The following is a 26,990-nucleotide window of genomic DNA, read 5'->3' on the forward strand; positions in this document are numbered from 1 at the left end:
AACCCACCTGGCTTCACCCATCACCCTCCAGGTTGCCTCCTTCTCCTCCCCCTTCCTTCTCAGTCTGGAAGAGCCTCAGCCCAAAATGTCATCAGTTTATTATTTCCACAGATGCTGCCTGACCTGCTGAGTTCCTCCAGCATTTTGTGTGTGCTGCTTTGTATTTCCAGCATCTGCAGACTTTCTTGTGTTGATGTTTATTCTTCTTCATTCGAAAGACAATTGCCCAAGACTTCTGAGACAGCATTGACCATACATGAAATGGTTTCACAATCAGCCAGAGGAACACAGCAGGTTAGGCAGCATTTATAGAGATGAATAAAAAGCTGCTGTTACAGGCCAAAACTCTTCATCAGGAGTGGAAAAGAAGAGGGGGGGGGGAAGTTAGAATAAAAATTTGGAGGGAGAGGGGAAGGAATACAAAGCTGGCAGATGATAGGTGAAATCAGGTGAAGAGAAGGTGGGTGGAATGAAGCAAGAAGCTGAGAGGTTATGAGAAGGAGGAGGAATCTGATTGGAGAAGACAGTGGACCATGGAAGAAAAGGAAGGAGGGGCACCAGAGAAGTGTTGGGCAGGTGAGAAGAGGCAAAAGTGGAACCAGAACGGCAAAATGAGAAGGGAGGAGGGAGAGGGGAGGGGTATTTAAAGAAGTTAGAGAAATTTATGTTCACACCATTAGGTTAGAGGGCAGAATATGAGGCATGGCTCCAGCCTGAGTGTGGCCTCTTTGTGGTAGTAGAGACCAACCTGTCTGAATGGGAATGGAAGTCAAATTGAAATTGGTGACCATTGGAAAATGCCACCTTTTCTGGCAGGCAAAGCCATTTCACAATCTAAATTGGGTCTCACTGACGTAGAGGAGACTGTGCCAGGATCACTGGACACAACAGATTACCCCCAACATACTCATGGGTGAAGTATCATCTCACCTGGAAAATGTTTGGGGTCCTGAATAGTAGTGGAGGAGGAGGTATCAGGGGCTGGTGTAACACATGTCACACTTCCCTTCTTTCCCTCCCTCTGCTTTCTCATTCTTGTTTCTTCCCCTTTTCTGTCCAGATGAAGGGCCTTGGCCTGAAACATCAACTGTTTATTCCTCTCCATAGACACTGCCTGTTCTGTTGAGTTCCTAAGCATTTAGTGTGCTGATCACGGTTACCCTTATTTGCATAATTTCTTGTATCTATCACAATCCACCAATTATTTTAAAAGCTGGTAATGTCACTTTCCTTGAAGTGAAATAAAATGGCAAAGAATAAATAGAAGATTTTGAATGATGTGTAATTAGGTATCAATGAAAGGTTTTTTAAAACACTGAAGACAATTTCTTAGTATAGACTCCATCACTGTTAATGTCTACAAACTTAGTCAACCATAGAGCACTTTACGATGTTGTCCTCACCAGACATGTAGTGACAGATGTATTTGTCAGTAATAGCATTGACAGAACCGATCATTATGTATTCTTACAGTGACCTTTACATTTTCTTCTGGTAAGATGGCAATGTGCTCGGACACAGTGGCCACTCAGTGTTCAATAAAAGGTGTATTTGTTTGCAAGCGTTCAATAAAAGGTGTATTTTTTATGACTGCAAGTCACTGCCAGAGACTAAGTACATCAGGTTACTGCACGACTATCCCATTAGCAAGTTGCTTGAAAGCGATGGAGCTGAACTTAATACGTTCTGTTATTATGTTGTCTCCTGGACTTGTTGTGTACCGTTGTCCCCTGACGATGCACAGTGTAAGTGATTGTCCTGGACGTTTTTATTGGGTTTGCAAGACCCTGTTGGACACAAGTAGTAGTATACTGCAAGTCCAGATCAATGAAGGTGGGGGCAGCTGTGTTAGCTTGGTTGTGGCAAAGTCTAGGCCAAATCCACAGGCTTGCCTGTTGCAGCCACCCAGGAGAGGAGGCGACGCAAAGAGCCTCTGTGGGGCGAACTGGAATCTGTACTGGGTTGGGGGCTGGCTCCTCCCATCAGTGCTGCCCCCTGATGTTTTTGCAGTGGAAGAACAAGCTGGACCAGGACTATAATCATGTCACTCAGAGACTTGAGCTATAACATTTTTATTTTCTTTTTCTTTGTGAGGATATGTTTTTCTGAAATCATAACATACACGTTGTTTGTCCAATGTGCTGTTGGTAATGTGTGTTGCACCTTGGCTTTAGAGGAATGCCATTTTATTTGGCTATATTCATGTATGGTTGAATGATAATTGATCTTGAACTTGACAAAAGCATACCTTCACATGAAGGACAACTTCCTGTTTTGTGTGACACTATAAAAAGGATAACAGGTTTGGCAGCTCAAACTGGGTAACAATGAGGCTTGGACAGTAAATAAACCTATCTCTATTTTGACCTCATGACTCAGCATGTACTTTGTTCTATCATTTCTAATGAAGCCAGGTAATCAAACTTAATTCAATGAGGAGTGCAGATTGGCATGCTAAGAGCAGGAGCAAGAATTGCTAAATATCAAATGCAATAAAAGACTGCATACATACAAAGTTGTAAAATGAGCAGGTGATAGGCAGAGCTAAGCATTGTTAAAAGCAACGAATTAGATTAAAACTCTGCAGTCTACAATTCCAATTGTGAATGGCGGTGGACAAAAACAACTAACAAGAGTGGGCTGAAGTAGGTTACCCTATCCTCAACAATGACTGCATCCAGGATACGAACTTGTCGAACATTTGTAACTATGTTTAATCAGAAGAGCTTTATAATTTCTCACAAGATCCTCAGCCATCACAGATACCCATCTCCCACCAATTTGATTCAATGTGACATCAAGAAATGGGTGACAAATCTATGAGATAAGGCAACCTCTCAGCTCTAGGGTTGAAGATCTGTACTCTAGAACTAGCTGCATCTCTGGCCAGCCTACCTCAATTTGGTAACAGGGGTAACTATCCAAAAGTGGAACATTAGCAGGTAGGTAGTTCTGATTAACAAAAGGACAAATCCAAGCTGACTGCTTACTGCTCATTCTATTCCAGACTCAATTAGCAGAGTGAGGGAAGGTCTCAACATGAACCAAACATACACTAAAGTCTATAGTCTGTGGGGTCATGAGCAATAAGCAGCATCTGACTCAAGGTACTCTGGGGGGAAAGCTGGTCAATGAATACCAAAAAGTAAAAATTGGAGCTAACGTCACACAAAGAAAAATGGTTGTAATTGTCAAAGATCAATCATCTCAATGCCAGAACATTACTGAGGAGTTGGGTATATACTTGTTGTAACCATCTTCTGTTGCTTTGTTGACTAGAAGTTCAGAAGTCTAACAAATGAAGTAGCCCATGTCCAGTTGCAGCAAGTTCCAGATAACAGGAGCCGAAAAGTAGCAAGTAGTATTTTTGCTACAGAAGAGCCAGATAACAAAATCATTCAATTAGACCAACCATCAGCCTTCCACACCCCACCAAATCACTACCTTCCTTGCCAAGAGCTTGCCTACATATCAACAGTATCACAGGAACTTGGGTAACTGTCTGAGGAGCACATCATTTGTTGGTAAATAACGGGCTTCGATATATCCTATCTGAAGGAACATGAAACTGAGACCTCAGAAGTCAATTAAGGTTATGCAAAGAGCTCCAGGTCATGGCATTCTTTCCAAAGCAAGGAATCTTTTTCTGAAACCTTGCTTCAGAACAATATTAGCAACATTATCAAATATATATCAGTCCTTTATTTTCTGTGCTGTTTTGCATTCATGGTATACATTTCTTCTGAGAATTAATATATTCCGCTTCAATAACATTCAGTCTACAAATCTTGATATCAGATTCAATTAAGTCAAATAATCTGACCAGGGACTGTTTGCAAGAACAATTTCCCATTGTAGTAAGACAGGTAAATACATATAGATATGTTTATTGGTACATACCAATCAGTGCGACTTTCAACATCACTTAAAATATGCGATCATCTTCAGCAAAAATTCATTTTCCAGTGCTTTAATACATGTAACTGCAAAGCCTTTATATATTACATGGGAGGTACAGTGAGCCATATCATTCATTTTTATGAATATATTCCTGCTGACTGGCAAAAATAAAACTGAAAATACAACAGTTCTTATTGGAGTAACTCCTGAAATAATACAGAAATAAATCTTATCTAATGCCATCCATAGTTCAAGTTTGCTGCAGGTTTTCCTATGTATAATTCCAACTGATTACAGGCAGTTTATTCATTTTCAAATCATATTCAAAATACCCAAAACAACAGTTCACAATGCAATGAAAATCGTTGAAGCTGGTGCAGTTACTTAAAATTTATGATGAATTATATGGCAGGAAAACAGTTCTTCAAAAGTAAGGCATCAACAGAATAATGTTATTCTTGTTGAAGTGTTCAAAAGTAGAATAATTTATGTTTTAAAACAGTGCACAATTTATCTGTTAAGTTAACGCTGTCTACCATCTGATAAGAATTCATTTAAAATGTAAGGCAATCTATTTATAAAATCATTACAAAATAATGTGCCCCGCAAAATACAAACCTGGTCTTTTGAATTACTGCTTATTCCATAATGCTTCTTTTATCCTTTTCTTTTTAAAAAAAATGGTACATCAACATATCAACTACTATGGCTTTTCAAAAAACTCATGAGCGAAATATTCTGTCAATTTTTCCCAGTGCTAAACATTTCAATTTAAGCTTTTATTCTAGCAGACTGAATATTTTAAAGCCATGACATATTAAAGCTCTAATGGTCTCAATGAATATGCACAGAAGGCATGTAACTTGAGGCATAAGAAATTCAATATAACAATGTTTTTGTTAAAGCACCTGACTCCATCTTCAAAGCAATTCTTTGTGTCTTGTACTATTTTCAGAACTCAATTTCACACACTTCCCTCCTTGCTTTAGCATAAGCTATTCCCTCAAGTGCAGATACCCTATCCCTTACTTGATGAAGTAACACACACAAAAAAACTTACGAGGCTGTTCTATAATGAGCTGCCTCATGTTCACCTGCCTATTAGAGAGAAATCATCCGATTCATAGATCGCTATCTGCTGCAATCCAAAAAAAAAATGCTGGAATGGTAAATGTGCAATGAAAGGTAAGATGGGTACACATCTTCAAACATCTGCACAATCTGCACAAATGTGTACACATCTGCACACATTTCAAATAGTGCAGGAAAAGTAAGTAGGTGAAAGGTGGAGATTAAACAATTTTAACCCTGAAATTTGTAACACTTAAATTAGAAGGAATCCACTTTGCACTTGCTTTCAATCTCACAAAGCCTTGCTTCCTTGTAAAGTATATTGGATCCAAATTCCATAAATGGTTAGCTGAAAAAGAAAAGAAAAATCACAATCAACAGAACTTCTCCATATATCTGGTAAAAATGCCACCAAATAGTAGCAACCAGTTTGAAAACAAGTTATTTTAACTGAATTTTACAGTAAGCTAACAAGAACATATGACGCAGGAGCAGGAGTAGGCCATCTGGCCCATCAAGCCTGCTCCGCCATTCAATAAGATCATGGCTGATCTGATCATGGTCTCATCACCACCTACCTGCATTCTTCCCATATGCCTTAATTCCCCTAATAAGCAAAATTCTATCCAAACTTGTCCTAAATATATTTACTGAGGTAGCCTCTACTGCTTCATTGGGCAGAGAATTCCACAGATTCACCACCCTCTGGGAAAAGCAGTTCCTTCTCATCTCCATCCTAAATCTACTCGTCGAATCTTGAGACCATGTCTCCTAGTTCTCGTCTCACCTATCAGTGGAAACAACCTTGCTGCCTCTACCTTATAAATTCCTTTCATAATTTTATACATTTCCATAAGATCTCCTCTCATTCTTCTGAATTCTAGTGAGTACAGTCCCAAGCGACTCAATCTCTCCTCATAGTCTAACCCCTTCATCTCCGGAATCAACCTGGTGAACCCCCTATGCACTGCGTCCAAAGCCTGTAAATCCACTATTGGGGATTGAGTTCAAGAGTCACAAAGTAATATCGCAGCTGAATTCCAGTGAGTTCAAAGCCACTATTTTCACGATAGTCATAAGCACCAATTTAATAAATCATTACTTCTACATCACCAAAGCCAGATATCTTCCTCATTGTAATATTTGTTTCAGTCATGTGCCAATTACTAGTTTTAATTTCTTCTCATTCTTCTCATTCTCATTCTCCCAGTGATCATTAATGGAGAATGTGTGGAGCAGGTTAAGACCTACAAGTATCTGGGAGTACAGTTAGACGAGAAGCTAGACTGGACTGCCAACACAGATGCCTTGTGCAGGAAGGCACAGAGTCGACTGTACTTCCTTAGAAGGTTGGCGTCATTCAATGTCTGTAGTGAGATGCTGAAGATGTTCTATAGGTCAGTTGTGGAGAGCGCCCTCTTCTTTGTGGTGGCGTGTTGGGGAGGAAGCATTAAGAAGAGGGACGCCTCACGTCTTAATAAGCTGGTAAGGAAGGCGGGCTCTGTTGTGGGCAAAGTACTGGAGAGTTTAACATCGGTAGCTGAGCGAAGGGCGCTGAGTAGGCTACGGTCAATTATGGAAAACTCTGAACATCCTCTACATAGCACCATCCAGAGACAGAGAAGCAGTTTCAGCGACAGGTTACTATCGATGCAATGCTCCTCAGACAGGATGAAGAGGTCAATACTCCCCAATGCCATTAGGCTTTACAATTCAACCGCCAGGACTTAAGAACTTTTTAAAAGCCATTATTAATGCTTTTTGAGATAGTGATTTAGATGCATATCATATTTTTTACTGAGTTAAGTATTGTATGTAATTAGTTTTGCTACAACAAGTGTATGGGACATTGGAAAAAAAAGTTGAATTTCCCCATGGGGATGAATAAAGTATCTATCTATCTAAACTACAGCATCTTAACAAATTGACGCCAAGCAGTTTGGACAGCAGAGTATGTTTTTGAAGCTCTTGCAATTTGACATTCAATCCCAAATTTCTGCATGCTTTGAGTGAACACTTGAGTTTTCCTAGCTGCTCTCACATCAAATACATCAACATCAGGTTTGTTATAACTAACATATGCCATAAATTTCTTATTTTGTGGTAGCAGTACAGAGCAAGACAAAAATAAAGTGGCAATAAAATAATAAATACAACAAAAGAGGAATAGTGAGGTAATGTTCATGAGTCTATGGACCATTCATAAATCTGAAGGTAGAGTGGAAGAAGGTGTTGTTAAAATACTGAGTATGCCTCTTCAGGCTCCAGTACTTCCTCCCTTATGACGATAACAAGAAGAGGGCATCTCCCGGATGGTGAGGACATACAAGTTGCTACAGTAAATTGCCCCTAGCATGTAGGTGAGTGGCAGAACCTGGGAATGTGGGCAGAATAAAATGAGAATGGTGCAGGATTAAAATGGATGCACATTGGTTAGCGCTGACTCCATGGACCCAAAGGACTTATTCCATTCCCCATTGCTACCAGGCACATCACAGGAGTCAATTCAACCAAAATTAATGCTGTATTAGAAGCAGGTGTTTAATCAAAAAGTTATTTATTTATTCAACCAGACAAAGAAAGAGGTTGTGGGAGATAGTGAAGGAATTCTAGTACTTTGTACCAAGGTAACTGAGAGAGAGCATGTCCAACATAGTACAAGCCCTTTGGCCCACGATGTTACCTCCCATTCTCCAAAGAGAAAAACCCTAGCTTACGCAATCTTTCCCTTTAAACAAAAACTTCCTAATTCAGGCAGCATCCTAGTAAATCTGTTTTGCACCCTTTCAAGAGCTTCCACATCCTTCCTATATTGAGTAACCAGAAAGGAACAGTATTCCAAGTGTGATCTAACCAGATTTTTACAGAGCTGCATCATTACCTTGCGACACTTGAACTAATCCCCAAATAAAGGCCAACACGCCGCACATCTTCATAACCACCTTATCAACTTACACCGCAACAATGGACAAGGACCCCAATATTACTGTTCCTCCACACTGCTAAGAAAACTGCCATTAACCCCATATCTGCTGTTAAGTTTGACTTTCCAGTGGATCACTTCATGCCTTTCTGGATTGAACTCCATCTGCCACTTCACAGCCTAGCTCTGTAATCTATCAATGTCCTATTGTAACCTACAACAGCCTTCTGTACTATCCACACCACCACCAACCTTCCTGTCAGCTTCAAACTTACTAAGTCCTGTGGAACACCCAACAACCTTTAAGCATCTACTGTCACCCTGTTTTCCGTGGGCAGCCAATTCTGAAATCATACTGCTAAGTTTCCTGACTTTCTGAATGAACCTACCATGAGGAACCTTGTAAAATGCCTTACTAAAATCCGTGTACACCACACTTCATTTTCTTTAGCCGCTTTCTCGAATAATTATATCAGGCTCATGAGGCATGACTTCCCCTATACAAAGCCATGGGGACTATTCCTAAACAGACTATGCTTCTCCAAATGCTAAAAAATCCTGTCTGATAGGATCTAAATATCCTCTCTAATAGCTTACCTGGTCAATAATTCCCAGATTTATCCCAAATATCCTTCTTGAATAAAGTATTAACATTTGGCAACTTCCAGTCATCTGGTACTACTCTTGAAGCCAAAGGTGCAGCAATCTCTTCCCTTGCTTTCCATGGTAACCCTGGGTATATCCCAACTGGTGTGGGGAATTACCTATCTTGATACGTTTCAATAGTTCCAACACATCCTCCGTCACTATGTTCCAGCTTATCACCCCGTTTTATACTATCCTCATACTTATCATGGACCCACTCACTTGTGAATTCTAACACATAGTATTCACAGAGAACCTCCCATACATCTGACTCTAAGGACATATTTCCCCTTCCATCCCTGACCTTCACTCTAGTCATCTTCCTGCTCTTCACATACATGAAGAATGCCTTGGGATTTTCCTTCATCCTACTCGTCAAGGCCTTCCCATGTCTCCTTCCAGTTCTCCTATGTCAATTCTTAGGCTTCTTCCTGGCTACCTTGTAACTCTGCAGAACCTTGTCTGATTCTTTACTCTTGAACATTAAGTATGCCTCTTTCTTTCCGTTCACTAGATGTTCTACATCTCTTATCAACCATGGTTCCTTCACCTTACATCCTATCCCTGTCCCAATGGGCCAACCTACCCATAATCTAATTTAAGTATTCCCTAAACCACCTCATTTCCGTGAATACACAAGTTCCCGCTTAACAGCATCATAATTCAACCTCTTTCAATTAAATATTTCTCCATATCTTTGCACTTTTCCAAAATCTGCCTTCCGATCCGCTCCTCAGATTCTCTTGCTATTGGGGAGGGTGAGGCGAAGGGAGGTCACAAGAATATTCCCACTAGTGATTGCTCCTTCCTGTTTCTAACTTGTACCAACACTTAGTAAACAATCTCTGCTTGATAACGTCCCTTTCTGCAGCTACAATACCATCTATAATTAGCAATGCCATCTCTTCAAATCCCTCCCTGTCACTGTTGAAATATCTAAACCTCAGAACATAGAGCATACGGCACAGGCAGCAATCCCAGCGGACCTGCTTTTCAGCTTCCAATATTCTTCTCATCAAGGCTTTATCCCTTTTCACACCTATGTCATTTGTACCAATTTGTATTATGACGTGGCTGCTCATCCTGCCCCTTAAGAATTGATCTGAGACATCCCAGACCCTGAAATACGCAGAAAATGCAGAGTATCCTGTAGCAGTTGGAGGAGTGGAGGTTCACCAAGGGTCACATTAAAGAAAGAACAATGGAAAACAGCATTTCATGAAATGATCTGATAGAAATGACAGAAGTGGCAATGAACATGATAAAAAAATAAGCATGAGATACTGTAAGAATTTTAAATTTGAGATAATTGTGGGACAAAGAACCAGTTCATGATAAAGAGAGTAGTGAATCTGTAGAATGAACTGCCACAGACAGCTGTGGAGACCAAGACTGTGGTTATTTTTAAAGTGAAAATTGATAGTTTACTGATTGGTCAGGGCATCAAAGGTTATGGCGGGAAGGCTGAGTATGGGGTTGAGTGGGATCTGAACCAACCATAATGGAATGCTGGAGCAAACTCAATGGGCTGAATGGCCTAATTCTGTTTCTATGCCTTATGGTCTAAGTCCAAATTTGAGAGGGTGAAGTATAAGTCACATGTATCAGTATCACAATGGAATAAAGGGAATTACAGAGGCATGACCAAAGGAGCTTGCCAGGTGGAATGGAGGGGATGATGGCTGAAGTTTCTGGGAAAAGTTCATAAGGTGCAGGATAGATACGTCCCACAGAGAAAGGAGTTCTCAGATAGTAGGAGTAAGCAACCATGGCTGACAAGAAAAGAGCATACAAGGTTGCAAAAGTGAGTGGGAAGTTGGATGATTGAGACGTTTTTAAAATCCAACAAAATGCAATTTAAAAAAAAGCTGTAAGAAGATGAAATATGAGGGCAAACTAGCCAATAATATAAAGTAGGATACCAAACTTTTTTTTCCAGTTACATAAAGAGTAAAAGGGAGGGGAGAGCTGACATTTGACCACTGGAAAATGATGCTGATGAAACGGAAAAAATGAAACAAAAAAATGGCAGATGAACATCATGGGTATTTTGCATCAGTCTTCTCTGTGGAAGACACTAGCAGTGTGCCAGAGGTCCTTGAGTGTCAGGGAGCAGGAGTGAGTGCCATTGCTATTACAAAGGAAAAAGAATCTCATTGAAACCCATCAAATTTTTAAAGGACTAGATAGGATGGATGTGGAGAGGATGTTTCCGATGAAGGCACAGCCTCAAAATTGGTGAGTGGGGGGGGGGGGGAGATGATCTTTCAGAACAGAGGTAAGGAGGAGTTTTTTTCAGCCAGAGAGAGTAGTGAATCTGTGGAATGCTCTGCCACAGACTGTGGTGGAAGCCAAGTCCATGGGTATATTTAAGGAGGGAGTTAATTGGTTCTTGATTGCTCAGGGCAACAAAGGATATGATGAGAAGGCAATTGTGTGGGGTTGAGTGGAATCTGGGATCAGCCATAATGGAATGGCGAAGCTGACTGGATAGGCTGAATGGCCTAATTCTGGTCTAACTATCCATTTAATTCTGCAAAAGTGCAAATTAGTGATTTTTGTCATTTTATTTTCTATTCAGTTAAATCAAAAGAATATCTATTTACTTATTTAATACCTGGGCTTGACTGGGGCAATATGTTTGGCAGGTTTGCGAAAAGACTGATTTGGCGCCGATCTTGTACTTGATGACCTGGGAGAAGCACGCACAAAACTTGAGACAGCTGGAGGATTCTTAGGAATTTTCTTCACTAAATGTCCAATCCATTTCTTCTGTTCATCCTGAGAGCATGCTAGTAGCAACATATCCCTCGCTGTATTGACATCATAATTCACTAAGAAGAAAACACATACTCTTAAAATAAGTAATTGCACGGAAGTTTTATAATTCCCTCTCCCATATTGTAGTGACCTTAATGATTAGATTTGGTCAAAGTACACTGGACTGACAATATTATGCCCACATAATTTAAAAATGGAGATTGTGTGGAGCTCATAATTGCTGGTAAAATGAAAAGGTATCAAATTTACATATTTATGTAAACTTCAGTCCAAAGGAAAAGCAAATCTCATATAAATTGCCTCTTGTAATGATGTAGTTAAGAGTGAAGGATGAAAATCAATGTTGTTTTCATTGTTAGAAATAATTCCTACCTTTGCATGGTACAATCATGTCTTCCTTTTTATCCAAATGATCCTTATGGCACTTAACATGGCATCGCCTGCACTCCAATGCAGCTGGTGGTTTGAAAACATGCCACAGAGGCTTTGCACAAGCTTCACAATTTGTGGGAAAATGATAAAGTGTAGGGATAAATTCATGACCTTTATGAGATATAAAATCAGGCTTTTCCACTGATTGCACAGCTTCTGCTTCCACATCCTTCCGACATTCACCCTCATTGGCATATAATATCTGAAAGATCAAACAATGTACAGTTCATTCAAACATAATAATTCAACTAAATTGTTAGAACCATAGCTGGAAATCACAAGACCACATGAATAATTTTGTCCAGAAACATTTTAGTGCAAGACAATACCTATAAAACAGGAAACCTGAGTAAATGTCAAAATTAATGTTCTTCCTTGATACTAAAATGGAACTGTTATTGCACATAGCAAGTCACATGATGTGTACAACCTACTACACCTATTTCCAGTCATTTGAACTGTATATGTGGGCCATAGATAGCACATGTAAAGGGGGTTTCTTCTTTCCTTTGTTACTGTGTATGTAATCAAAATGGCGTCTTTGTTTTGTTAAAAGTAGGAATGCTGGCGCCTTTGTTAAAAGTAGGAATGCTGGTGTCTTTGTTATGATAAGTGCTGGAAGCTTGTTTGGGACTGTAAACTGATTGTTGGCGGGGATTTTGGGGAGTCGGCGCGATGGAGTGAGAGAGAGAGGACGGGATGCTGGAAGCTGGGCGACGGAACGGACCCCGAGCGGGGGTCCCCGGCCCAAGGTTTTCGGTGAGGAGAGGAGACGGAGACAGAGGAGTGTGGAGCGTCTGGTCGACCACCGTGGGTGGTCCCAGGAGGCGGGTCGAGGAGTTCGGAGGGGATCGAATGCCAGAAGACTTCAGTAACTGAGCTCCAACGGTTGTGTACGAAGTGGTTTGGACTTTGATAAGTTTGGCGCCTTTTCTTTTTTTTTCTTCTTCATATATACTGTATCATTAGTAATCGCTTAGTTATAGTAATCTTTATAAATTGTACTCATTTAATCGCATAAGGTGTACTGTCTGTTTTTTGGGCGAGGCGGGGACATCACACAGCATCCACACCAGCTGATTACCCAGTTTGGCGGGGCCGAAGGCTGCTCCTGCTAGACTAGAACGAGTTTGAGCGATGCCTGAGGCGACCCAGGGGTTACATTGTGGGGGTGCTCGTCCGGGATTGATTTCTGTGGAAGCTGTGTGATCGCCCTTTTTAAATTATGTCTGCGGCAAAGAGCTGGTGTGCTTTTGTGGGTGTGCGATTGCCGGTTATCTCTGCATGTGTGTTGGGTGGGGTGGCTGCTGTTGGTAGCCCGGAGGTCGTTGTTCGAGTTTCGACTAGCGCTGACGAAAAGGTGGTGGGGCCATGGGCTGTCCATGCTGTTAAGAGAGCGAGGAAGGTCTGGTTGGAATGTTTCAGCAGTGGTAGGCTCCGCTCGGTTGTTGGAATAATGTCCAGCCCGAAAGGGGCGGAGCAGACCTCTCAGTTGTTGGGTGAGTGGCAGTGCTTGGCTGAGGGAAAGCGACAGGGATTGGTTGAAAGTTTGAGTAGGCAGGCTGGTAGCGTTGTTAGAACTGTCGGGCGCAATTACCTCGAAGTGACAGCTGCCAGTTCTGGGAAAGTGTGGGAAAATGCATGTGGTTCGACTGGAAGTCAAATGTCGCAGCTGGGGGGCTTATCATATCCGTGGCAGGAGATTGGTGGGAAGTTTTTAGGGTATCCCTTTTGGTTAGGAGGGCAGATAAATTGCTTGCGGAGCCAGGGGGATCTGTCAAGGGGATCAGTTGTTCCGTTGATCCGAGAGGTGTCGGGAAACTTAGAGGAGGCCCAGTGGGGGAACGGCTTGGGGTCTCTGGGGGAGCACGTTCCCAGCAATGTACCAAGGAACTCCCGCAAGGAACAGACCCTATTCCTGAAGGCTTAGAGGGACCACGCACTCAGGTGTTGTTACGGATGGATGGAAGTCAAGTTAAAGCCATCCTCGGCACCGGGGCACCGGTTAAGTTGCTGTACAGTTTGTTTTATAACCGTTTTTGGAAGCCTTTACCCTTGACGACATTGACGGCACTGGAGATTTGGGGTACCAGTGCCGGTGATTATAAAGATGACGGTTGTTGGTCAGTGAAAATGGAGTTCTTAGAGGCAAATGTGGAGGTGACTGAGGTTCGTGAATCGTTAATGCTGATGTGTCCGGACACTGTTGAGATGGGCAGTGTTTCGGTTATGGAGAGAACCAATATCCTGTTGGTGCACTTGGGGGCCTGCCCGGAGGAGGCGGGTGAGCGCTGTTTGGAGGCATTATCGATGCACCCAGAGTTTCGAGCTGCTTGTGCGGACGTGTGTAGCAGCATTGGGCCTATACCAAATTCAAACAAGAGCCGGTGGTGGTATGGCCTGGAGGAGTATCTGAGGGTGAGACCCTCTTAGTGGACGCTGCGAAATACCACCAGGGAGGGGAGTTGACTGCTAAAGACACCTCGGTGAGGCAGAGGTTGCGGCGACTGGCCCCTACAGCCGTGGCAGACGTAGGCAGCGTGTGTGTGGATTATATTGGGCCGAAGAGGCGATGGCCTATCTGAGTGGTGCGAAGAGGTTTAAGGTGCTGGATCTGAGGAGTGGATGTTGCCAGATCCCGATGAGTGAGGCCGACAAGGAGAAGACGGCGGTTATAAGTTCCCTAGGAGTCTTTCCGGTCCGAAAAGATACCACAGGGTATCTCCGGAGCCCTTGCAACCTTCCTGCAGGGCATGTGGAAGACCATGGGGGTGTGGAGGCGTTTGGAATTTTGACGTATGTGGATGATCTCTTGGTATTTGGATTTGCCTCAGGAGAATATGAAGTGAGGGCGTTGCAGGAGCGGCTGAGAACTACAGAGTGAAAGTGTTTTCTGGACACGTGCCAGGGCTGGCGAAGGTCGCAGCTCGTGAGTGTCTGTCTCTACGGAATCAAGTTTGAAAATGAAGACTGAGAGACCGGAGAGAGTGATCTGGAACCATTTGAAAGACTTACAAGTTGGAGAGAACGAAGAAAGTTGTTTGACTGAGGGCCACAGCAAACTGAGAGCCTGGAGAAGGGAGTTTGCTGAGGTGAAGAAATTGCGGACAAATCTCGGAAGGGGGAAGTGGTAGCTTGAAGGGAACCTGAAGATGACCATCGACAGTTCAAATGAAGTGCAAAACCTGAAGGTTGATCTGGAAGAAGTCATGAGGAGAAAAAAGCTGGAGAGAAGTGCAGTGAATACTGAACTGGAGGGTGACCAATCTTTAACTGCTGCTTTTCAGGTCGGGGTGGAAGAAGCTGTTGGAGTAACTGCATTCCAGATTGAGATGGCCGGGATGCGGGAGTCAGAACTGCTGAGCCAGGGGCCGGAGAAGATGATAATCTCAATTGCAGGAGGCTGAAGAGACTGCAGGAGCAGTGCAGGCCACGTGTTTCCGTTTGGAGAAGATCAAACAGCAGCTACCAATCAAAGAAATGAGGAAGAATACGGATTCAAAGGCTGATGTGCTGGATGTGTGGTACATGCTGCCTTTTGCTGACTTTCCCTCGATTGAGGAAGAGACCTTTGGCCCTTCTTCCACTGAGTCAGGTGTAGTGGGGAGGGTTAGCTGTGTGCAGTGTGGGGCATGAGTGAGAGGCTGAAAGAGGAGTTGGTAGTGGACCCAAGGTATCCCCAGCTATGTCCTAGCCTAAAGGTTTAGGTGAGGGGGGTACGGAGGTCTCAAAAGGGTTAGGGAACGCCCAGATAGTTGGCCTATATAGCACCTAAGGAACAGGGCGTGAAGTTTACTGTGTGGGGAGGAGATGTCACTGCTTGTGCTTGGGTTACGGTGTGTTGGCAGGTAAGGTGACGAGTTATCTAATAGTCATGAGGACATGACTTTTATTTGGTGGGGGGAGAGTGTAAAGGGGGTTTCTTCTTTTCCTTTGTTACTGTGTATGTAATCAAAATGGCGTCTTTGTTTTGTTAAAAGTAGGAATGCTGGTGTCTTTGTTATGATAAGTGCTGGAAGCTTGTTTGGGACTGTAAACTGATTGTTGGCGGGGATTTTGGGGAGTCGGCGCGATGGAGTGAGAGAGAGAGGACGGGATGCTGGAAGCTGGGCGACGGAACGGACCCCGAGTGGGGGTCCCCGGCCCAAGGTTTTCGGTGAGGAGAGGAGACGGAGACAGCGGAGTGTGGAGCGTCTGGTTGACCACCGTGGGTGGTCCCAGGAGGCGGGTCGAGGAGTTCGGAGGGGATCGAATGCCAGAAGACTTCAGTAATTGAGCTCCAACGGTTGTGCATGAAGTGGTTTGGACTTTGATAAGTTTGGCGCCTTTTCTTTTTTTTTCTTCTTCATATATACTGTATCATTAGTAATCGCTTAGTTATAGTAATCTTTATAAATTGTACTCATTTAATCGCATAAGGTGTACTGTCTGTTTTTTGGGCGAGGCGGGGGACATCACACAGCATCCACACCAGCTGATTACCCAGTTTGGCGGGGCCGGAGGCTGCTCCCCCTAGACTAGAACGAGTTTGAGCGATGCCTGAGGCGACCCAGGGGTTACACACATGACAAAGGCCCAGAATTTGTTGAGTGAGCCTGCACTTGCCATTAATGTTGTGATATTACAACTGACTGCATCTGCAACTGGAATGCTAATCTCGTTGACTGAAAGTGTTCTGGAGCTGAATGGTAAATTTCAAAACAAATAGGCCAACAAATTTCTTTCTAACAAATCTTTCAGTTAAGAGCTCGGTGCACCCTTAAATTCTGTCAAAGTTGATTATTTCTTTGTGCTTCTGACTGTCCCTAATATTCAGCAAGATTAACTAATAAACATGAAATAAACTGTAAAAGTTTAACAGTTAACATAGCGATGTGACTAAACACATTGATGAAGGTAGAGCAGTAGATGTAGTGTATGTGTATTTCAGCAAGGCATTTGATAAGGTACCCCATGCAAGGCTTTTTGAGAAAGTAAGAAGGCATGGGATCCAAGGGGACATTGCTTAGTGGATCCAGAATTGGCTTGCTCACAGAAGGCAAAGAGTGGTTGTAGATGGGTCATATTCTGCATGGAGGTCGGTGACCAGTGGTGTGCCTCAGGGATCTGTTCCAGGATCCCTTCTCTTTGTGATTTTTATAAATGACCTGGATGAGGAAGTGGAGAGATGGGTTAGTGAGTTTGCTGATGACACAAAGGTCGGAGGTGTTGTGGATAGTGTGGAGGGCTGTCAGAGGTTATGGCAGGACATCGATAGGATGCAAAACTGGGCTGAGAAGTGGCAGATGGAGTTCAACTCAGATAAGTGTGAGGTGGTTCATTTTGGTAGGTCAAATATGATGGCAGAATATAGTATTAATGGTAAGACACTTGACAGCATGGAGGATCAGAGGGATCTTGGGGTCCAAGTCCATAGGACACTCAAAGCTGCTGTGCAGTTTGACTATGTGGCTAAGGAGGCATACGGTGCATTGGCCTGCATCAACTGTGGGATTGACTTTAAGAGCCAAGAGGTAATGTTATAGCTGTATAGGACACTGGTCAGATCCACTTGGAGTACTGTGCTCAGTTCTGGTCACCTCACTACAAGAAGGATGTGGAAACCATAGAAAGGGTGCAGAGGAGATTTACAAGGATGTTGCCTGGATTGGGGAACATGCCTTATGAGAATAGGTTGCGTGAACTCGGCCATTTCTCCTTGGTGCAGCAGAGGATGAGAGGTGACCTGATAGAGGTGTATAAGATGATGAGAGGCTTTGATCATGTGGATAGTCAGAGGCTTTTTCCCAGGGCTGAAATGACTAGCACAAGAGGGCACAGTTTTAAGTTGCTTGGAAGTAGCTACAGCTCAGAAGTCAGGGGCAAGTTGGTTTTGTTTAAAACGCAGAGTGGTGAGTGGATGGAATGGGCTGCTGGCAATGGTGGTGGAAGGGGATACAATCGAGTCTTTTCAGAGGCTCCTGGATAGGTACATAGTGCTTAGAAAACTAGAGGGCTATGGGTAATCTTAGGTAATTTCTAAGGTAAGAACATGTTCAGCACAGCATTGTGGGCCAAGGGGCCTGCATTGTGCCATAGGTTCTCTATGTTTCTAAAATTATCCTGCAATGCTTAAAAACACAACTTCTTTACGAAACTTATCTTATCTTTCTTCCTTGCCAGTATAAAACTTCCATTCAAATAAGTTGGCTCATATAACCTGCATCAGTTTTACCTGGCATAGAATGAGAGAGTAGATTCTCAGGTGAACATGTTCAAAAACAAAGCAAACTCCTGCCTCAGCACTGGACACCATATGAAGTCCACTGGTGAAGCACAGCTAGAAAGCCACTGGTTGAGCCTGGTCAATAATTAGGATTTAAACACAATTCTCAAGAAAGCTTGCATTTGCATAATAAATGTCTGCTTTACAGGAATGAACGTGGTAAATACTAGGCTAATTCTTCACTCCATCTTATCTCCCAATGTGGTCTTTAATTACAAAAGTTCATCTTCTTCAACTCCTCCTTAAAAGTCAGTTTCTCCTCCTCTTCCTTGCACTACAAGGTGCCCTTCTTTCTTCCCCTCCAACCTATGGACCCATAACTCCTTATTGTACAACCGCTTCCCCAACCCTCCTTTATATGGGTTCCAGCAGGGCAACTCTCATTATCCTTCAGTTCAGGACTATGAATAACTAGATTAATAAAGGAGCAGATCAGCCAGGATCATATTGACAGGGCAGGGTAGCTTTGAAGGGCAAAGTGGCCGACTCCTGCTCCCAATTTCTTGTGCTCTTGTCCAGGTTGCTAAATAATTTCAGCTTAATTAGCAATAAATCTATAACACACTCCAACCACAATATATAAAACTGTCACATCTAACTTTTCCTTTGATATCCTTCACAAAACTGAAATACAGATTATTATATATAAGCAAAAATGAAATTTAAATGAAAAATTATTGAGAGCCCACCTGGAATATCCGAGGGATTTCTCCAGTTTCTGCCCTGTATACATCACCTTGTGTTACAGGGCGCACATGGAACAATTTGCTAGAAGATAAAATTTAGAAGTGCACATTTCATTATGTATGCAAATTAGCTTTAAGAACAAAATATTGATGTGGTACTTTAAAAGTGCATTAGAAGCCATGCAACTTTTTGCCTACTGCACTTAATTTTTTCCCCTCATACCCAGGATGTAAGAAATGTTGTCAAGCCAACAATTAGTTACCTACCTTCAAATGGTATTTAGTAAGTAGTGGTGAGTTGCTTTTGTAAACCATTATCTCTAGGGGAGTTCCAATGCTTTGCAAGTTATTTATGCCCCACAGTGATTTGTGCCTTGCAAGTGGTTATGCTCCTATTTGCCTACACTCCCCATCCTCCTTGGTAGTTATGTTCATAGGCTTGTTTGTAATTGTCAAAGTATCTGGACAGCTGCAGCATTGCCTCATATACGTAGATTCAATTCACTCAGATTCACTGATCGAGTAGAAAGGTTAGCAACTCGCCACGGTTTTGGCACTTTGAGCAGCGGTCAATCAGATAGATCAGAAGCCTGAGAAGACGCTCAGGTTTCCTGATTGAGTGGAAAAGGCAGCAACTCCCGGCAGATGTGGGAAGACAGGGAGACTCCAGTGTTCCTGATGACTACACCACACTTCCTGACGATGCAAGAAGTGCATCCAGATGCAACTTCATACAATTCACGTCAAGGAGTTAGAGCTGGAACTGGATGAACTCCAAATCATTCAAGAGGCTGAGGGTGTAATAAAGAGGACATATAGAGAAATAGTTACACCAAAGGTGCAGGACACAGGAAACTAGACAACAGTCAGAAAAGGGAAAGGGGTTAAACAGCCAGTGGAGAGTATTCCTGTGGCCATCCCACTTATAGGGGTATATTATAGACCACCTAATGGGGAGCGAGAATTGGAGGAGCAAATTTTTAAGGAGATAGCAGATATTTGTAGTAAGCACAGGGTTGTGATTGTGGGAGATTATAATTTTCCACACATAGACTGGGAAGCCCATACTGTAAAAGGGATGGATGGTTTGGAGTTTGTAAAATGTATGCAGGATAGTTTTCTGCAGCAATACATAGAGGTACCGACTAGAGAAGGGGTAGTATTGGATCTTCTGTTAGGGAATGAAATAGGTCAGGTGACAGAGGTATGTGTTGGGGAGAACTTTGGGTCCAGTGATCACAATGCCATTAGTTTCAATATAATTATGGAGAAGGATAGGACTGGACCCAGGGTTGATATTTTTGATTGCAAAAAGGCTAACTTTGAGGAGATGCGAAAGGATTTAGGAGTGGATTGGGACAACTTGTTTTATGGGAAGGATGTAATAGAGAAATGGAGGTCATTTAAAGGTGAAATTTTGAGGGTACAGAATCTTTATGTTCCTGTTAGGTTGAAAGGAAAGTTTAAAAGTTTGAGAGAGCCATGGTTTTCAAGGGATATTGGAAACTTGGTTAGGAAAAAGAGAGATATCTACAATAAATATAGGCAGCATGGAGTAAATGAGGTGCTCGAGGAATATAAAGAACGTAAGAAGAATCTTAAAGAAGAAATTAGAAAAGCTAAAAGATATGAGGTTGCTTTGGCAAGTAAGGTGAAAATAAATCCAAAGAGTTTCTACAGTTATATTAATAGCAAAAGGATAGTGTGGAATAAAAATTGATCCCTTAGAGAATCAGAGTGGATAGCTATGTGTGGAGCCAAAAGAGATAGGGGAGATTTTGACCTATTTCTTTTCTTCAGTATTCACTAAGGAGAAGGATATTGTATTGTGTAAGGTAAGGAAAACAAGTAGGGAAGTTATGGAAACTATGATGATTAAAGAGGAGGAAGTACTAGCACTTTTAAGGAATATAAAAGTGGATAAATCTCCAGGGCCTGACAGGATATTCCCTAGGACCTTGAGGGAAGTTAGTGTAGAAAGAGCAGGGGCTCTGACAGAAATATTTCAAATGTCATTAGAAACTGGGATGGTGCCGGAGGATTGGCATATTGCTCATTTTGTTCCATTGTTTAAAAAGGGTTCTAAGAGTAAACCTAGCAATTATAGGCCTGTCAGTTTGACGTCAGTGGTGGGTAAATTAATGGAAAGTATTCTTAGAGATGGTATATATAATTATCTGGATAGACAGGATCTAATTAGGAACAGTCAACATGGATTTGTACGTGGAAGGTCATGTTTGACAAATCTCATTAAATTTTTTTTAAGAGGTTATGAGGAAAGTTGACGAAGGTAAAGCAGTGGATGTTGTCTATATGGGCTTCAGTAAGGCCTTTGACAAGGTTCCGCACGGAAGGTTAGTTAAGAAGGTTCAATCGTTGGATATTAATGTTGAAGTAGTAAAATGGATTCAACAGTGGCTGGATGGGAAATGCCAGAGAGTAGTGGTGGATAACTGTTTGTCAGGTTGGAGGCAGGTGACTAGTGGTGTGCTTCAGAGATCTGTACTGGGTCCAATGTTGTTTCTCATATAGATTAATGATTTGGATGATGGGGTGGTAAATTGGATTAGTAAGTATGCAGATGATACTAAGGTAGGTGGCGTTGTGGATAATGAAGTATGTTTTCAGAGCTTGCAGAGAGATTTTGGCCAGTTAGAAGAGTGGGCTGAACAATGGCAGATGGAGTTTAATGCTGATAAGTGTGAGGTGCTACATTTTGGTAGGAATAATCCAAATAGGACATACATGGTAAATGGTAGGGCATTGAAGAATGCAGTAGAACACAGTGATCTAGGAATAAGGGTGCATAGTTCCCTGAATCTCATGTGGATAGGGTGGTGAAGAAAGCTTTTGGTGTGTTGGCCTTTATAAATCAGAGCATTGAGTATAAGAGTTGGGATGTAATGTTAAAATTGTACAATGCATTGGTAAGGCCGAATTTGGAGTATTGTGTACAGTTCTGGTCACCGAATTATAGGAAAGATGTCAACAAAATAGAGAGAGTACAGATAAAGTTTATTAGAATGTTACCTGAGTTTCAGCACCTAAGTTACAGAGAAAGGTTGAACAAGTTAGGTCTTTATTCTTTGGAGCGTAGAAGGTTGGGGGGGGGGGGGGGGGGACTTGATAGAGGTATTTAAATTATGAAGGGGATAGATAGAGTTGACGTGGATAGGCTTTTTCCATTGAGAGTAGGGGAGATTCAAACAAGAGGATATGAGTTGAGAGTGAGGGGGCAAAAGTTTAAGGGTAACATGAGGGGGAATTTCTTTACTCAGAGAGTGATAGCTATGTGGAACGAGCTTCCAGTAGAAGAGGTAGAGGCAGGTTCGGTATTGTCATTTAAAGTAAAAATAGATAGGGATATGGACAGGAAAGGAATGGAGGGTTATGGGCTGAGTGCGGGTCAGTGGGACCAGGTGAGAGTAAGCGTTCAGCACGGACTAGAAGGGCCGAGATGGCCTGTTTCCGTGCTGTAATTGTCATATGGTTATAACAAGTGTAGGGAACCTTGGTTTTCAAGAGATATTGAGGCCCTGGTTCAGAAAAAGAAAGTGTTGAGCATAGCAGGTAAAGGCAGGTAGGATGAAATGAGGTGCTTCTGGAGTTTAAAAAATGCAAGAGAATACTGAAATCAGGACTAAAAGGCATGAGGTTGCTCTAGCAGACAAGGTGAAGGAGAACTCTAAGGGATTCTACAGATATGTTAAGAGCAAAAGGACTGTCAAGGACAAAATTCTGGAAGACCAGAATGGTAATCCATGTGTGGAGACAAAAAAGACAGGGGAGATCTTAAATAGATTATTTTGCATACGTATTTACTCAGGAGATGGACACAGAGTCTACAGAAGTGAGGCAAAAAGGCATCAACTTCATGGTCCCCATACAGATTAGAGGAGAGGAGATTTTGCTGTCATGAGGTAAATTAGGGTGGATAAATCCCCAGGACCTGACAAGGTGTTCCCTTGGACCCTACGGAGCTGTGAAGAAATTGCTGGGGCCCTAACAGAGATATTCAAATCATTCTTAGTGACAGGAGAGGTTCTGGAAGATAGATAGATAGATAGATACTTTATTCATCCCCATGGGGAAATTCAACTTTTTTTTTCCAATGTCCCATACACTTGTTGTAGCAAAACTAATTACATACAATACTTAACTCAGTAAAAAATATGATATGCATCTAAATCACTATCTCAAAAAGCATTAATAATAGCTTTTAAAAAGTTCTTAAGGATAGCCAATGTTGTTCTGCTCTTTAAAAAAAAAAAGGCTCTAAACAGAAACCAGAAAATGATAGGCCGGTGAGTCTGAAATCAGTTGTGGGCAAGATATTGGAAAGTATTCTAATGGACCAGATATACATGTATTTCAATAAACATGGACTGATTACGGATAGTCAGCCTGGCTTTATGCATGGTAAGTCATGTCTAACCAATCTTATAGAGTTTTTAAGATGAGGTTGCCAGGAAAGTGGATGAAGGTGAGGTACTGGATGTTATCTGCATGGACTTTACCAAGGCATTTGATAAAGTCCCACGTGGGAGGCTGGTCAAGAAGGGTCAGTTGCTGGCATTTAGGATGAAGAAGTAAACTGGATTAAATATTGGCTTTGTGGGAGAACCCGGGGGTGGTAGTACAGTGTTACCTCTCTGACTGGAGGCCTATGACTAGCGGTGTACCACTGGGTCCTTTGCTGTTTGTCATCTATATCAATGATCTAGATGTTAATGTAGTTAACTGGATCAGCAAATTTGGCAGATGACACCAAGATTGGGGGTGTAGTAGTCTGCAAGGAAGGCTATCATGGCTTGCAGAGGGACCTGGATCTGCTGGAAAAATGGCAGATGGAATTTAATGCAGAGAAGTGTGAGGTGTTGCACTTCGGTGGAACTAACCACACAGTGAACAATAGGCCATTGAGGAATGTGGTAGAACAAACGGATCTGGGAATATAGGTCCATAAATCCGTTGAAAGTGGCATCGAAGGTAGATAGGATTGTAAAGAAAACTTTCAGCACATTGGCCTTCATAAATTAAAGTATTGAGTACAGGAGATAGGATGTTATGTCAAAGCTGTACCAGACATTGGTGAGGCCTAATTTGGAGTAATGTGTGCAGTTTTGGTCACCTACCTATAGGAAAGATGTAAATAAGGTTCAAAGACTACAGAGAAAATATTCAAGAATGTTGTGGGGTTAGGAGGACCCAAATTATAAGGAAAGACTGAATAGTTTAGGTTTTTTTAGAACTTAGGAATAGATTCTTTAGAAAGAAGATTGAGGGGAGATTTGATAGAGGTATACAAAATTTTGAGGGATATTGACAGGGCAAATGAAAGCAGGCTTTTTCCATTGAGGTTGTGTGGGACTACAACCAGAGGTCACGGGTTTAGTGCGAAAGGGAAAAGTTTAAGGGATACATGACAAGAACTTCTTCACTCAGAGGGCTGCGAGTGTGGAACGACCTGCCAGTGCCAGTGGTGCATGCAAGCTCGACTTCAATGTTAAAGTTTGGATATGTACATAGATGTTAAGAGTATGGAGGGCTACAGTCCCAGCGCAGATCAATGGGAGTAAATAGTTTCAGCAGAGACTAGATGGGCTGAAGGGGCTGATTCTGCACTGTACTTTTCTCTGGTTTGTTGAGTCTAAGTCAATACAAATTGTAGCCAGAGCTCCAAGAGTGGAAGGTCAGAACATTTAAAGCTAGGCAACAGGGTGAAATTACATACATTTCTTTCATGGCATTAAGCTCTTGAATGTTTCTCAAGTAGCACGAATCAGGGAAGTAAAGAGTGATCCAATTTGCCAATTGCATCTTACAGGAAGGCTTAAAAGGTGTGACACCATCTGCTGAATACCTGTGCATGACTTGTTTATTTAGTGTCAGTTTTAATGTGCTTGTCAGCTAATTTTCTGGTTCTTGCATTGAATAGAAATTAGCTGCTTGCCAATTTAAAGATGTGCTGGCTTTCAGGTTAATTGGCCACTATAAAACCTCCTATATGGTCAGAGAACTAGAAAGCATACAAGGAAGCAGAGGTTACAAGGCAAAGCGGTTGATGGAATTACTCTGAGTCATCATAAATTCAATAGCCCAAATAGCCTCTATGTCACATGAACTGCGCATCATTCTACAATACTTCCAGTATCTTCAGCCAATACTGCCAAACAGCAATATTCTTCTACTCCACTTTCAATTCTGAAGAGCTATCCCTGCAATATGTTAAACAGCTGTAAATAATGTCCCTCAAGTAGAACAGATGCAATACTTGCCTATTTACTTCCTCTCCCTCACTGTCTGAGGCACTAAATACATTTTCCAGATGAAACATAGTTATTTGAATATAAAATACATTTATCACAGATGGTATGGTTTTCTCTACATTGTGAAGACCAGTTTGTGGAATACCTCTGTTCATTAGCAAGCATAATCCCAAGCTTTCAGTTAACTAACACTAATTCTTTACTTGTTCTGCAAACTTAAAAGTTATAAATTGCTGAATCACCCAATAATTATTTGAAGTCACAATGTGAAGCTTGTACATTTACCCATTTGAATTACTTGCATGGCTTGTGGGAAATAATATACTTCATATACTTTTTAAGCTATATCCTATACAAATTATTATTTTGTTTACAGTACTGATAATCTGTTCAAGCAATAAAACATGAAAACTTCAAAGAGGGGGTGAATACTTTTTATAGGCACTGTGTGTACATCTAAACTCAAAATTTACTTTATTTATCTATAGGCTAGTTAATGCAAATCAATAATCCTAACACTACTTTTCTATCTGGACCACATTTTATGTAGAACACAGAAATGCATGGAACAGTACAGACCCACCATGTGGCAACCTTTTAACTTCTTCCAAGATCAATCAGAACATTATTACGTTTTCATTTTCTCCTTTTAAATCAAATTTTCCAAACTTGCAGCTAAGTTCTCCTATTCACAAATTCTCATTTTCTGCAAATTCTCAGTACTAGGAAGTTGTACTCACTCGATGTCCAATACCATTGAAGGATTAGATTGTTCTTTATTCAGCTCATCTTCATAGAACAGTATTTTTCTGCTGCTCACTACAACATACTGTAAATAACAAAAAAATTTCAATATTAGAAAAAGAAACTGAATCCAACAAATACAATGTCATTCTTTTCTGTCAGACTCCCAAGGACTGAAGCAATACAACCATCATCTAGGTTTAGAGGAGATGCCAGGGTTAATTTTTTTTTTATGCAGAGAGTGATGAGTGTGTGGAATGGGCTGCTGGCGCGGATACAAAATGGTCGTTTAAGAGCCTCCTGGATAGGTACATGGAGCTTAGTGAAATAGAGGGCTACGGGTAACCCGAGGTAATTTCTAAAGTAAGGACATGTTCGGCACAGCACTGTGGGCTGAAGGGCCTGCATTGTGCTGTAGGTTTTTCGATGTTTCAGCAGCAGTCTGAATACCTGATATCAAAACTTCTGATGCACAAGTCTAAACCTAAAGAATAAAAACTTTGTCAACAAATTACTAAGATCCGTTGAGTTAGACTATTTTGTCTAAAACAATAGTCCTTGCAGCTACAATGCAGTAAATAATCAGTACTGGGAAAAAGAATAAAAGCTGAGATTGCTATCTTCTAAACATGGCATCCAAAATAAAGAAAACAAGGAAAATGGAGGCATTAGGTGAACTGAGACACAATAAAAATAGAACTAGCAGTTAAAACTGCCAGATAATACTTGGGGAAGGTGGGAGGGATAATTTAATAATTAGGATAACAGTTTATTTTATTTATACAGGAGGTACTGCTTCAAAGCGACAGCATCTATCATCAACCATACCATCTGGGTTATGCCCTCTTATTACTGTGACCTGAAGTCCCACACTAGCTGGCACTTTTATACAATCATCAGATTTTTGAACATACCTGCACAACTGTAACACTACCTCAGCAAAGGGACACTATGGATCGCCTCTTGTACTGCTATGGACTTATCTTTGATTTTGTCTTTTTCTGCATCAGTCTTTTATTTTTCACTGTGGTATAATTTTACATGTGTATAATTTATATTCTGCGTTGTCTGTAGGTCGCCACGGCAGGGTAGCTGTTAGCATAATGCTATTACAGCTCAGGGCATTACAGTTCAGAGTTCAATTTCTGGGGGAGGAGGGAGAGAGAGAGAGAGGAGGGAGAGAGAGAGAGGGAGGGAGAGAGAGGGGGGGAGAGAGGGGGGAGAGAGAGGGGGGGGAGAGAGAGGGGGAGAGAGAGAGGGGGAGAGAGAGAGGG

The 26,990-nt window shown here is 41.8% G+C and overlaps 1 protein-coding gene across 1 annotated transcript in view; it reads right to left on the bottom strand.

The window, feature by feature from the left end:
• Positions 1-3,687: 3,687 nt before the first annotated feature.
• Positions 3,688-26,990, bottom strand: part of rock1 (Rho-associated, coiled-coil containing protein kinase 1) — a 159,135-nt gene continuing 135,832 nt past the window's right edge. Inside the window, exons 29-33 of the mRNA XM_073043500.1 lie at positions 25,713-25,801; positions 18,707-18,785; positions 11,693-11,954; positions 11,157-11,373; positions 3,688-5,320 (exon numbers count right to left, since the gene is read on the bottom strand). Of these exons, the coding sequence (XP_072899601.1) occupies positions 5,317-5,320; positions 11,157-11,373; positions 11,693-11,954; positions 18,707-18,785; positions 25,713-25,801 (651 nt within the window). The 3' untranslated portion in view covers positions 3,688-5,316. The remainder of the gene's footprint in view (positions 5,321-11,156; positions 11,374-11,692; positions 11,955-18,706; positions 18,786-25,712; positions 25,802-26,990) is intronic.

Source organism: Hemitrygon akajei, chromosome 1 (assembly GCF_048418815.1).
Source record: "Hemitrygon akajei chromosome 1, sHemAka1.3, whole genome shotgun sequence".
NCBI classification, from domain to species: domain Eukaryota; kingdom Metazoa; phylum Chordata; class Chondrichthyes; order Myliobatiformes; family Dasyatidae; genus Hemitrygon; species Hemitrygon akajei.